Raw genomic sequence first — 15,083 nt, forward strand, 5'->3', positions numbered from 1 at the left:
AACATAAGGGGGGCTATATACAGGGGGAGGATAACATAAGGGGTATATACAGGGGGAGGACAACATAAGGGGGGCTATATACAGGGGGAGGACAACATAAGGGGGGCTATATACAGGGGGAGGACAACATAAGGGGGGCTGTATACAGGTTGGAGGACAACATTAGGGGGGCTGTATACAGGGGGGACAACATAAGGGGCTATATACAGGGGGGAGGACAACATAAGGGGCTATATACAGGGGGAGGACAACAGAAGGGGGGCTGTATACAGGGTGGAGGACAACATAAGGGGGGCTGTATACAGGGGGAGGACAACATAAGGGGGGGCTGTATACAGGGTGGAGGACAACATAAGGGGGGCTGTATACAGGGGGAGGACAACATAGGGGGGCTATATACAGGGGGAGGACAACATAAGGGGGGCTGTATACAGGGGGAGGACAACATAAGGGGGGCTGTATACAGGGGGAGGACAACATAAGGGGGGCTATATACAGGGGGAGGACAACATTAGGGGGGGCTGTATACAGGGGGAGGACAACATAAGGGGGGCTATATACAGGGGGAGGACAACAGAAGGGGGGCTATATACAGGGGGAGGACAACAGAAGGGGGTCTGTATACAGGGGGAGGACAACATAAGGGGGTCTGTATACAGGGGGAGGACAACATAAGGGGGTCTGTATACAGGGGGAGGACAACATAAGGGGGGCTATATACAGGGGGAGGACAACAGAAGGGGGTCTGTATACAGGGGGAGGACAACAGAAGGGGGGCTATATACAGGGGGAGGACAACATAAGGGGGGCTGTATACAGGAGAAGGACAACATAAGGGGGGTATATACAGGGGAAGGACAACATAAGGGGGCTATATACAGGGGAAGGAAAACATAAGGGGCTATATACAGGAAAGGACAATATAAGGGGGGCTGTATACAGGAAAGGACAACATAAGGGGCTATATACAGGGGAAGGAAAACATAAGGGGCTATATGGGGCAAGGACAACCTAAGGGGGCTATACGGGGGAATAGACAACATAAGGGGCTATATGGGGGGGTAGGGATGGACAACATAAGGGGGCTATCTATATGGGGGGATGGATAACACAAGCGGGCCAGTTATAAGGGGGATAACACAGGGAGCCATCTATAAGGGACACTGGTTGGGGGCAATTTATAAGGAGGACAACACTGAGGAGGCATCTATAAAGGGCACTACACAGAGGGGGACAACAATGTATAAGGGTAACTATACTGGGTGCGGTGTGTATACAATAGGGCATGCACAGAGAGGGGCATCTACTTTAGTGGACTACACAGAGGGGTCATCTATAAGGGGACTACACAGAGGGGGCTATATACTATAGGGCAGGAATAGGGAACCTTGGCTCTCCAGCTGTTGCAAAACTACAGCTTTAGCTGTGGCTGTCCAGGCATGATGGGAGTTGTAGTTTTGCAACAGCTGGAGAAGTTCCCTACCCCTGATATAGGGAATGCACAGAGGTTGTCATCTACTGTAAGGGGATTACACAGAGGGGGATCTCTACTATAGTAGAGGCACACAGGGACACAGGGCCATCTATATGGAGAACTGAACAAGGGGCCATCTACAAGGTGTGTACACTATATATATATATATATATATTATATATATATATATATATATATATATATATATACACACACACACACATACATACACACGCTACAAATAGTCAGGGCTAATCACTGAGAGAAGGTGTAAAGGGGCCAGTACAGATGTGCAGTGTGTAGAGAGATGAGGATGGTGACAGAGTGAGGAGCCTAATATATTTCTCTGGCAGATTCTGTGGATTCGTGGCTCGGAGAAGTTCTCATAAGGGCCCAGGGCAGATGGAGAAGAAGATGAAAAGGGAAGAACTCCGATCAGAGAAGACGTCCCCCTGTGAGTCACTAAATCTATGTGCACTGTAACGTATATAGTGTAGAGCTGGGGCTACCTCTATATGACTGTATGAGGGGATATTGATCTTTTGTTCAGAGGATTTTATTCAGTAGCAGCGGTGGTGTTAGTCAGTATTTGGTGGTGTTAGTCAGTATGTGGTGGTGTTAGTCAGTATGTGGGGGTATTATTTGTTACTTGTAATCTGGTGTGGTGTTCATTGGTCTTAGTATACCAGATTTGGTCAGTAACAATATGGTAGCAATGGTTGTGGTGTTGCGGTAATATTTCCCCCTTGTATACTGGTAATATTGGTCTCAGTACACAGGATTTGGTCAGTAACAGTATAGCGGTAATATGTATGGTGATACTATTTCCCTCCTGTATACTGGTTTATTGGTAATATCGGTCTTGATATACAGGATTTGGTCAGTAACAGTATAGCGGTAATATGTATGGTGATACTATTTCCCTCCTGTATACTGGTTTATTGGTAATATCGGTCTTGATAGACAGGATTTGGTCAGTTACTATATAGCGGTAATATGTGTGGGGATATTTGCTCTTTGTATACTGGTGTTATTGGTAGCTGTATGACTTTTGTATCTAAGTTTACAGTGCTATCATGCAAAAAAAATTGTCTTATAGCCCAATTACACCGGCCAATAATTGGTAACAAGTGCTCCTAGGAAGTCTATTCAGCCGATGATCGGCCCATGTAAAAGTGCCAGAGATCTGCTGACATGCAAGCAAATGCCCCATAGTCGACTGATTTGATCTTTTGTGCGGCTAAGATCATTGCTGTCGGCTGCACATCACCTGCCCTGCTGGTTAGCAATCATTTGCAGCCCTATGCTGCCCCATATCACGCCGTGTTAATGGACCCTTATTAATGTTACCATAGATAAGTGCGGTGGCAGAAGGGTGGGCCCCAAGAATGATTTCCCCTGGTGGGCCAAGGCACTCCAGTCCGACACTGACCTGAAGGCTGAAGCAAATGGTTTTGTTCCTATCTGCATTCTGCTCATCAGGCTGTGAACTTTAAAGTCTGCTCCGCTCCGTGCCGCTCCTCCCCGGGTGATGGGAATCTTCTCCCAGTTTTCCAGGACTGGATATATTATTTCCCAGCACCCAGAGAGGAGCGGCACAAAGTGGAGCAGACTTCGAATCCCACAGCCTGATGAGTAGAATGCAGATAGGAACAAAGCAATTCACTTTGTTCCCACTGTAGATTTGCCTATCTCTAGTTGTAGCTTGATGAATATCCAAACATTACTTGTCTACAAATTCTCCATTCGGGTAAATTATTTGAAATTATAGTGAAATTAAAGGGTTGGGGGCTGAAGAAAAAAGCGCAATCCCCTGGAATAAAGTTTTTCATACTTACCATCTTCCTCCTGGCGGAACTCTCGGTCCGGAGGGGGAGACATCAGCGAGTTTTCTTTTTCCGGCTCAATAACCAAATGAGCAGAGAGGAGTCTGATGTTGTCTGCACTCATTTGCATAATGATCGCAAAGAAAAGAATCAGCGCTCTCTCTGCCACCGGGACCAAGATGGTAAGTATGAAAAACTTTATTACAGGGTATTTTTTTTTTCCCCCTTGGTCCCCAGAATGACAGGTTCCCTTTCAATTTTCATTAAAAAACATTAATTATTAATTTATTATTATGGCTGATCGGCATCTTTCAACACGTTGAAAGACAAACGACCTTGATAGCAACGATCTGCTGCTGCTGCTGCCGCTCCGCATAGTAGGGGCAGTGGCGGCAGACCGCCGCTATCCCCTATGGGCTCCGCACCCTCTGCTCTCGCTTACTGTCTGCATGTGAGTGGGGAACAAGAAACAAGCAAGCGCTGACCTGACAGGTCGGCACTCGCTTGCTCCCACTGATCGCCCTGTGTAATAGGACCTTAACACTAGCGATCTGCATACATCATGGGGGGGGGTGGAAAGAGACAGTCGTAACATCCAATGTCCTTGAAGCCTTTGGTATAGACCAGTGTTCCTCAACCTCTGTTTCCAGCTGCTGCAAAACTACTGTACAACTCCAGCCTTGCTAGGGCATGATGGGAATTGTAGTTTTGTAACTGCTGGAGAGTCACAGGTTGAGGAACACAATGCAAATTGTGTCAATTTTAACCAGGAGTTCATAGTATAGTCAGGACTGTGCAGAGTAAACATTGTTTCATGTAGGACAATATTACAACCTGAATAGCTACAAGGTTGTACCCTTGTATCTGGTCAGTTCCGGTTGGTTCCTGACTACACGGCTTCTCTCTGGCTGCTATTCTCAGCCTTACTTCTGTTTTCTCACCCGTCAAGAGGCAGCACTTCTCAAAGATGACTTCATCTGCTTCATTCCAGCGCTGTCCGATTCATGTTTCGCTGTATTTACATGTTAGGTTTGCAATGGGGGACAAGCTGGTGACTAGCTGGCTCAGATATTCATTCACATGAGGTTAGGCTGCTCCCGTAATGTGATTTGTAACATAGATGAGTGTCTATATAGATGTGGGAAAAGGGCAGAGGACATCCCAACAACTTGGCTGACGGTGGCCATACACGTCGGATAAAAGAAGGCAATTTTATGATGATGAAACTATACGTAGATGTTGTCATTGGACGATGCCTTGAAGAATGTTTTAAAGCACAAGTGTCAATCACATGGCCCTCGAGCTGTTACAAAACGGACAGCGAAATCTCTGGTTGCCCAGGCATGATGTGAATTGTAGTTTTGCAACTGCACACCCCTGTATTAAAGTATAGCAAACCTACGCAAGCTTAGGAAGAATAAAAACATAATATATCCAATAGGCACACAATAGTCGACAACGATTAAAAAAAGAGGAGGACAATCATTTCCGGCCCACAAAACCTCCCTTACATGCACGAAGTTTACTAAAAACATACGCTACAATAATAAGAGGAGACTACACAAACATCGCAAACACAGTCAACAAATAAAATATTAGTAAACGTGCCCTGTTAAGCTTCGGGAGCGGCTCTATGATAACACGTTGGACTATGACCAAATAACAGCATGACCTTCATTCTATCATCCTTCCCGTATTCTGTGTCCAGTGCCAAAGCAGGTGATACACTAGAGATGTGGGCCACGCAGGGAGATAAAGGTGATCAGGAAGCGCAAGACGTCTGCCAAGATACGGAACGTCCCTAGAGATTAATCACTTATTCTAGGAAGAACCCCCCCCACACACACACACACACTTCTCTAGCACCTGCATGGTCTTCATGGTCGGATCAGATTCTTCAACAATCATTTCCAATGTTTCATTATCAGCTCAACGATATTGTATGCTGTGAAAAACATTATTTTCCCTGTCCAGCTGAGCTAAAATAGATAACTGTTCTTTTATGGGCTCCAGATTACATGGAAAACAAATGTTGGTGACATTAGAGATGGGTAGAGGGGAGAATGCTAAGAACGGAGGGTCCTGTGCAGGAGTGGTGTACAGGCCGGTGGTCCTGTGCAGGAGCGGTGTACAGGCCGGTGGTCCTGTGCAGGAGCGGTGTACAGGCCGGTGGTCCTGTGCAGGAGCGGTGTACAGGCCGGTGGTCCTGTGCAGGAGCGGTGTACAGGCCGGTGGTCCTGTGCAGGAGCGGTGTACAGGCCGGTGGTCCTGTGCAAGAGCAGTGTACAGGCCGGGAATTCTGTGCAGGAGCGGTGTACAGGCCGGTGGTCCTGGGCAGCAGCGGTGTACAGGCCGGTGGTCCTGTGCAGGAGCGGTGTACAGGCCGGTGGTCCTGTGCAGCAGCTGTGTACAGGCCGGGGGTCCTGGGCAGCAGCGGTGTACAGGCCGGTGGTCCTGGGCAGGAGCGGTGTACAGGCCGGTGGTCCTGTGCAGCAGCGGTGTACAGGCCGGTGGTCCTGTGCAGCAGCGGTGTACAGGCCGGTGGTCCTGTGCAGCAGCAGCGGTGTACAGGCCGGTGGTCCTGTGCAGCAGCTGTGTACAGGCCGGTGGTCCTGTGCAGGAGCGGTGTACAGGCCGGGGGTCCTGTGCAGGAGCGGTGTACGGGCCGGTGGTCCTGTGCAGGAGCGGTGTACGGGCCGGTGGTCCTGTGCAGGAGCGGTGTACAGGCCGGGGGTCCTGTGCAGGAGCGGTGTACAGGCCGGGGGTCCTGTGCAGGAGCGGTGTACAGGCCGGGGGTCCTGTGCAGGAGCGGTGTACAGGCCGGTGGTCCTGTGCAGGAGCGGTGTACAGGCCGGGGGTCCTGTGCAGGAGCGGTGTACAGGCCGGTGGTCCTGTGCAGGAGCGGTGTACAGGCCGGTGGTCCTGTGCAGCAGCGGTGTACAGGCCGGTGGTCCTGTGCAGCAGCGGTGTACAGGCCGGTGGTCCTGTGCAGGAGCGGTGTACAGGCCGGTGGTCCTGTGCAGGAGCGGTGTACAGGCCGGTGGTCCTGTGCAGGAGCGGTGTACAGGCCGGTGGTCCTGTGCAGCAGCGGTGTACAGGCTGGTTTACATAGTAACATAGTTAATAAGGTTGAAAGAAGACAAGAGTCCATCAGGTTCAACCTACAGTACAACCCTACTATGTTAATCCAGAAACCAGGCAAAAACCCCTTATGAGGCGGATGAAAATTGCCCCATTACAGGGAGAAAATTCCTTCCTGATTCCAATGGCGACTAGAATAATCTCTGTATCAACGGAAACCTAATGCCCACAACCTGTAATATTATATTTTTCAAGAAAAACATCCAGGCCTCCCTTGAACCTATTTAATGAATCAGCCATGACATCATCATGTGGCAGAGAGTTCCACAGTCTTACCGCTCTTACAGTAAAGAATCAGTGTCTGTGCTGGTGGTGAAACCTTTTTTCCTCCTGACGTAGAGGATGCCGCCTTGTCATGGTGACAGGTCCATATATTCATATATTTGTGACAATACAGTTTATTTCTTATTGATTTGGCAGATAATGTCCTTTGGCATACTTGACAAACTAGTGAGGGGACAATGGTTCACCTGAATGATACACAGTGCAGTATATGGGATAAGGTTTTACCTGTGTGCAGATACCTTATAGTACGTGACGTGTTCCGCACAGCAGTTGATACGCACAGTACTGTATGTAGGATAAGGTTTTACCTGTGTGCAGATACCCTAATAGTACGTAATGTGTTCCACACAGGAGTTGATACGCACAGTACTGTACGCAGGATAGAAACATAGACGATTGTCGGTAGAAAAAGACCACTGGCTCCATCTAGTCTGCCATTTTAGTATTTTTCTTATTATTATCTTAGGATAGATATAAGTTTATCCCGAGGAGGTTTACATTCTGTTATTGTAGATTTATCAATCACATCTGATAGATTTTTCCTACATGCAGATACCCTAATGGTACATGTTACGTGTTCAGCATTGGCGTTTGGCGATTGTGGAAACAGGGGGCCCACCTAAAAAAATCATAATTATTCAACCTAAGGAGGTTTGGGTGAGGTTCACCTTCATGTGACGTGGAACAGGACTTCACCACCCTGCGAGCTTAGCTTACTCTACATAAATCATAGCTGAACTTGGCACCGCTCAGACATCTTGCCATGTACCCGAAAGACCAAGATAAATGATAAACTCTTCTTGCCCCTTAAGCATCTCCATATATTTGCTAACTTTTTGCACCATTTGGAACAAATGCAATGTACGCTTAAAAGGAACATTTGCCTTCGTAGATGAAATGGAGTTTGTCCTCTTCTGTATCATATATTCTGACGTGATGCAATGAACTACACGACCTGAAGAAGGGCACGTAATACATATAGAACATGTAGACGTGCGGATCATAGAACAAAAAGTTCAATTGCCTCCTCCCAATGTCACATTATTACAGCCAAGTTCTTAAATAGCTTATTTCATTATAGACCCTAATATACAGTACACAGCCTGCAGTTCCTGAAACAAACATTGGTGGCAGCAGAGGAGCCTACATTGCTCCTTACTGCTGCCAGGCAACAGAAATATAAATGTAAATTTGAAAAACGATAAATGTATTTTATTAAAGTTATATTAACATCAATGGGACGCCCAAAGGTCATCATTTTTGGCGCTAGAAGTCAATGGTGCTTATTGCCTTCTACATAAAGTGCGCCCCCTGCTGGACACTCCATAGAAATGACAACTGATTCGTGACGTCACGGTTTATGACAGAATATGAAGACTCCCCGATCTACTAAATTAAGGGAAATAGCAGTATATGTGCATTTCTCATAATTAATGTACATTAGAAATTTGCCTAACTTTCTATAAATAATAACATATTAAAAAATCCTTTAAGAGAATCAGCTCTGTGTGTCGATATTGGAGGGGGGAAAAAACCTTTTCCTGCCATCCCTCCATATCCTATCTAAGATAATGAAACAGTCACCTGATCCGAGACCTTCCAGTAAGAAAATCACCTCGAGTATCAGCACTCCTTCCTGGGAGAACAGAGCGGAGTGGAAAATTACCGGAGAGCTACCAGATGTGGCGTGCGGAGATAAGCGGCGTCCATGACCTTGTAAGGTGCGCACAGTATGGAGACCAAATCGTATCACTTTATTACATATCATTACAGTTCAACACAAAAGTATTCTGATAATGCAGATCATGAAAGTAAAGCAGGTGCCGTAAGAAAAGAGTGCAAAGAAAACAGACATAGAACAATAAACCTACAGGTTTATAGGTAACGAGAAAAAAAAAAAACATCCTCTATAGGTTAACCCTCACCTCTCCCATGAGGATGACATACAATAATGTAATGTGGCCATTGCTTTGTCTTACAAAACCCGATGTAGTGACTGTCGGTGATATGTCCGGTACTGGTGTATATAGGCTGCCTAAGCTTCAAGAATAGAAGACAGACGTAAGGAAGAGTTTGTAGAAAATGCACAACGCTCTAAGAATTAAAGGCGCACTCCAGGTAAAAGTGATGCGCTAGTGCAAGAAGGGGGCGGAGCATGACAAATGACTCTCTAATGCGGGGGTAGGGAACCTCGGCTCTCCAGCTGTTGCAAAACTACAACACCCATCATGCCTGGACAGCCAAAGGAGTTGTAGTTTTGCAACAGCTGGAGAGCCAAGGTTCCCTACCCCGCACTAGTGATCTTGAACCTCAGTATTAGTAAAGCACAGTATTAGTTCCAGAAGGGTTGTCATTTACCTTCTGCGCTCATATGGGATTACTGTATTGCTGTCCATAGGTACTGTAAGTGGATGTATGGGTTAAATGCAAGCAGAGCCTCTACAGATATTGCCGAACAGGAAGACAAATCACAGACGGTAGCAATATCGGAGAACTCCTCAAAGGTCATTGCAAGCAAGGTATCAAGTGGTGACAATGGAGGTGGACATTTCCACTTAGCCAGCAATGGTGGAAATACTGGATGGGGTGGAGCGTCTGACAATTGGCACAATCTTCACTCCTCCTTTTTATCCTTTGGTCCGTCTTGAAGAGCCTGTCGGGAAGACAAATGGAGAGGTAGGAGTGAGTGAGGAGGCTGTAGATCCCATATAGTGGATACAAGCTCTGATATCTGGCCTCACCACCAGAAGAAGACAAAACCAATGAGAATTTTATATAGAGAGTAACAAATCTCAGCGATCAGCTGTAATCTATGGTAGGCAGAATGTCAGCAAGTGTTCAATCTCCCTGCTGCAGCACCCCCGCAGGTGAACTAGAGCATTACATACTTAAGGGTAGCTTCACACACACACACACCGTATCGCAGCAGATTTGATCTAAATATCTGAACACAGCATCAAATCTGCTGCAGATCCTGTATGTGAACGCACCCTAAGAATTGATTGCCTATATAATACACGGACAACACTCTTTGTAACCATTCTCTCTTCTGCCTAACAGATAAGGGAGAATTGCTAAACCAGCCCTATTAGACGGGGTGATTATCGTGCAGAAAATAGTTATCTCCTTCGAATTTAAACAATAATCTTTCCGTTTAATTGTGGGCAATGTTTGAAAAATCATTGGTGTGTCTTTGACCAATCATTTAGATCGGAACCTGAAATCATTGTTAATTGTTCGCTTTAATCCCACATTCGTTTGCTAATCGATCAGTGTAATTCCAAACTCTTCCTTCTTTTGTTGGGATCAGATGGAGAAGACGAGCGCTGTAACGCTTGTAACTAATGACTATCGTTCTGTGTAATATGGTGAACGATTTCAGGTTAACAATAAAAAATCGCGTTCGTATGTCGTTAATCGCTGATTTAGATCTGAACCTAACATTAACACTCGCTGTAATTCCACATTCGTTCGCTCAAGTTCCGCATTTGTTCACTAATCGTTCAGTGTAATTGCACATTGTTCATTGTTTTGCTGGGATCAGAAGGAATAAACGATCATAGTAACGATCGTATCTAATGACCATCGTTCTGTGTAATATGGTGAGCGATTTCAGGTTAACAATAAACAATCTCGTTTGCGATTGTTTATTGTTAATCGTTAAAAATTGCTTCGTATAAAAGAACCCTTAGACCGCAGATAAGCACTTGGCAAACGTACGTCTTGCACTCCCCCCTCCATTACCCGGCTATCTGTATATAGATGTCATTTCTCTAATGTATTCTACATCCTACACAGATGAATGAGAAGAAGTGAGGAATTTCCCACTGATGGCTGCCTCCCTGGCTACCCCATCATTATATGTATAATATCTACATGCTTGGTTAACTCGGACACAACAAGGGGGGGGACGTGGACAATCCTCAGCTCGGTATTAAATATTCCATGAAATTTTAATTAGAGAGATGTGAGGCGTATAAAAGGATGTGACTCGCGGGTCTGCGGGGAGAGAGCGCCATTCTCTGTACGCTCAGCTTAAAGTGGCAAAACTACAAGGCTAATGGCAAAGTGTCACAACGGTCCCTAAAATCCAGCACCGCTGCCCTGGAGTATGCTTAGTATGAGGTTAGTGCGAGAGACTGTGCACCTGATACTGCTATATAGCATCAGGAGAGGATCACAGCTATGTTCTATAGGCATGTCAGGGCTCAATGAGAAGACCTCCCCTCTAATAGTTAAAGAGCCGCATACAGCATGGCAGACATCCATTACCAGGACCTCAGAGTAGAAAGCGGTTGCCGCAGGACCCAAGAATATCTCACCATTGCGTGTATATAGCTCAGATGCAGATCTGTGCGTTATACTAATCTTACAAAAGTTGCCCAAACCTGCTGATCCAAGCAGAATTGGTTAACAGGAGTTATCCACTCCTGGCTTACAAATATATGGCCAGTCTCTCCCAGAAACAGTGCCACCCTTGTCTTCAATTGTTCCATCGAAGTGAATGGAGGTGAATTTTAATACCACACACAACCTGAGGACAGGTGTGGCGCTGTTTTTGCAAGGAAATAGACGATCCCTCAATGCTAGATATCAGGGGGGAAAAACGGCTGGTCGTGTTGGATTGTAACATGTTCTAGGGGAGATAAGCCGCTGCCAGATGACCCAAGCATAAACGTGTATAAGGGGATCGAAAGAGGTATCCTCAGGATGAAAACTATCTATCTAACATGCATGCCCAACGATGGTGTCCTCTCCTACTCTCTGTAAGATTAGAAAGAAGGGGCGTAAGGAATGGCATTGGCCACACACAGGATAAAAGTTTATCTTAAGACAACCTTAATTTGATATAATAGCTGGACGCATCAGACGCTGAAAGGAGACAGTCTAAAGGTGCGCCAAACTTATCGAGCAGCCGTTGCGACGCACTGGCCTCACCCTCGGACTATCTAGCTCCAGTTTACCTTCTCTAGCCTTTAAATAGCACCAAAATAATCTAGGCTGCGGTTTTGGTTGTCAGGAAACAAGGAAACACACAGATCTGCATGAAGTCTGTATACACCAAACGGAAGGAGAGCTGCAAACCTGCTTCATTTTGTAACTTTCAGAGCAAAAAGAAGGTTCAAAAAGTGTCCAATGGCTGTAAAAGGCGAAACGCAGATAGATAGTCATGTCTGGGGCTAAAGAGCATCCGGACTCCTCTGGCGCCACCGAGCCCACCATGTGATGTTATATACATATTACGGCTCGGCACTGTCTACACACATTTACGTCCCCTTAGAAATCGGATTACTCTGTAGCCACTGCTGCTCTCATGTACAGCTTGGCCTGACCTTTACAATCTTCTATAAGCGGCTCGTACCATGCCATGTCCAGGGATAGGAGCAATAAATTACAAGCCACCCCAGCACTTAACAGGTTAATGGCCCCTCTCGGAGCCGGGCTACCGCTACCACATATGGGGCTTGGGAGATAACAAGGAACCACCATGACAAACTATTTATATCGGCCGGTAACGCAATACAAGTGATCCAGGAGGAATTCAGTGTCTGTGCCTGCACCCCTTCAGAAGAGACCCCCCCCCATCCCCCACCACCACCGAGACCACTAACAGAAGTGGGTTTTTTTTTTGTTTTTTTTTAAGTCACTCACAATGATGAACATGCACAAAGGGTTAACTCAACCCAAGGACCTCAAGTGCTTATTATACACAGTCTGGGTTCAGGTGATATGGCTGTGCAGGTATACCAGGCACCCTCCAACCCCGGACACTGGATACAACACACACAATGTTCTCAGAATAAAGCAGTCGGTATTCTTGTGACATATATACTCTAAGCTGCTTACAGTCAATCTAAAGGTTTACAATGATGAATGCAGAGCCCCTTATAGCAGATCTGTCAATCACACGGCAGACCCTCGGCTTGTAAACACTGGGCACGGCACAGCAAAATCTGAAAAATCCTTTAAATTTTTTTGCAGTGAATTATATTTAGATTGTGAAAATTATCCAAATAGTTACCAGTTAGGCCGCGTTCACACTGTATTATGGCTGTAAGTCCTGGCCTTAGCTACGGGTCAGATGACCAAGGGTGGGCCTGGGACAAACATGTGTCCATACACAGCCTTACAGTATACCTGTCACTTAAAAAATAAAAAGGTTTTGACTGTGCCCCACAGCAAGACGTTCTAGCGATCAGAACTCTCAATCCTCAAACTAATTGACAATTTTTGACAGTGCCTATATAATCTCAATGCTTAAAGAAGAAGTTTTTAAACTAACTGGTGTCAGAAAGTTATTTAGATTTATAAATTACTTCTCTTTAAAAAATCTCCAGTCTTCCAGTACTTATCAGCTGCTGTATGTCCTGCGGGAAGTGATGTATTCTCTCCAGTCTGACACAGTGCTCTCTGCTGCCACCTCTGTACATGTCAGGAACTGTCCAGAGCAGCAGCAAATCCCCATAGAAAACCTCTACTGCTCTGGACAGTTCCTGACATGGACAGAGGTGGCAGCAGAGAGCGCTGTGTCAGACTGAAAAGAATACACCACTTCCTTTAGGACATACAGCAGCTAATAAGTACTGGAAGACTTGAGATTTTTTTTTTTTTAAACTAGAAATAATTCACAAATCTGTATAACTATGCCTCTATGGTAAATAACTTTTTTGAATCTATGAGGCTGACACTCCTTCCTATAAGACTCCGCTATGTGGCAGCTGGGTCAGGGGTCAGTGTTCCATTAGAACACTATGCAATGACGTAATGCAGGTCATTCCAGTACACTGCTAAACATACCCGGAAGCTGGAACAAACTGTTTTATATAACAGATGAGGTCAAAATGACCCATTAAGCCAGCACAGGCCTAACCAGTAGCTGCACAGAGGACGGCTCACGATTAAAGGGCCACATACTCATTTCTATCATACTGTATACACATGGGTGGATGGTATTACGCCCTATTATGCCAATTTTCCAGTGTAGAAAAGTTAAAACATTTTACACAAGTCTTAATCTGTGCAAATATTTACATCTTCATTCAGATCCATGCTGGTCACGCCACCCCTCCCCCTAAGTCTTCACTTTGGCCCCCCCAAGCATGATGGGAATCGTAGTTTTGCAACAGGTGAAGGGCTGCAGGTGTGACACCACTGCCATACACTGACGTGACTAACCCTAAGCTGTTGGGTCATTCAGAAAAAAAAAAAATTCTTTCAAATCAACTGGTGCCAGAAAGCGACAGATTTCTAATTTACTTCTATTAAAAAATCTAAAGCCTTCCAGTGCTTATCAGCTGCTGTATGTCCTGCAGGAAGTGGTGTATTCTTTCCAGTCTGACACAGTGCTCTCTGCTGCCACCTCTGTCCATGTCAGGGACTGTCCAGAGCAGGAGAGGTTTTCTATGAGGATTTGCTACTGCTTTGGACAGTTCCTGACATGGACAGAGGTGGCAGCAGAGAGCACTGTCAGACTGGAAAGAATACACCGCTTCCTGCAGGACATACAGCAGCTGATAACTACTGGAAGACTTTAGATTTTTTAATAGAAGTAAATGACAAATCTCTGGCACCAGTTGATTTGAAAGAATTCTTTTCTGCTGAACTCCCCCTTTAATAGATCTGTCCCACCTCTCATAATGGATGCTCCCCTCCGGACACACAGTAGGTTAGATATGAAGATCATGCAGAAGGCAGGAGTGACCAGAATTAGAAAGAGCGCCACTCATGTCCTCATTGTATGCGTCATATTGTAACCTATTTAAGTGAATGGAGCTGAATTGTAATACCACAGTCAACCTGAGGACAGGTGTGGCGCTGTTATAGGATGAAAGCAGTGGCAGTTTTCTGACATTAGATCGGTAAGGACCAGTCATTAGGAGATAGCAGTCATTGAAACTACTAAGACATGACCTAGAACAGGGTGACTGAAGGTGTGGGAGGGTCTGAGCTGCTTTCCTCCTGAACGATCGGTGTGTTATATAACAAGGCAGGGATCCCCGGAGAAGGTGTAGGAGACCAGGAGATTCTCCCACCTCCCTTCTCACAAGTCACACATTCCTGTCCCTTCACAGAGTAGTAAAGCGCTGCGCCCGATCGCGCTGTATGTAGCAGAGAGTGTCCCCGGGGCCCCTCCTTCCCTCAGCCTGGGAGGTATATTTAGGACTAGCACCTAGCCTGACTTCAGGAGCGATGAAACCTTGTGACTCCGAGAAACGCCAACACGACAGGCTGAGCTGCACGTAGGCTGCAGGTGATTCCCCGCACGTGCCTGGGATCGGCCAATTCATGGCGCCTAACAAAAAGAAAGGGAAGGTTACAAACTGATAGCGTATCCTAAGGAAGCCCCCCGATGGCCA

General features: G+C 46.0%; 1 protein-coding gene across 4 annotated transcripts in view; it reads right to left on the bottom strand.

Annotated features, from left to right (window-relative positions):
* Positions 1 to 8,459: 8,459 nt before the first annotated feature.
* Positions 8,460 to 15,083, bottom strand: part of BCAP31 (B cell receptor associated protein 31) — a 47,890-nt gene continuing 41,266 nt past the window's right edge. For 2 of the 4 annotated variants that reach the window (XM_069986497.1, XM_069986498.1), the window contains exon 8: positions 8,460 to 9,379. In XM_069986497.1, coding sequence (XP_069842598.1) covers positions 9,341 to 9,379 — 39 coding nt within the window. In that variant the 3' untranslated portion in view covers positions 8,460 to 9,340. The remainder of the gene's footprint in view (positions 9,380 to 15,083) is intronic. The other 2 variants (XR_011364810.1, XR_011364809.1) reach the window with 2 other exon arrangements.

Source organism: Dendropsophus ebraccatus, chromosome 10 (assembly GCF_027789765.1).
Source record: "Dendropsophus ebraccatus isolate aDenEbr1 chromosome 10, aDenEbr1.pat, whole genome shotgun sequence".
NCBI lineage: Eukaryota > Metazoa > Chordata > Amphibia > Anura > Hylidae > Dendropsophus > Dendropsophus ebraccatus.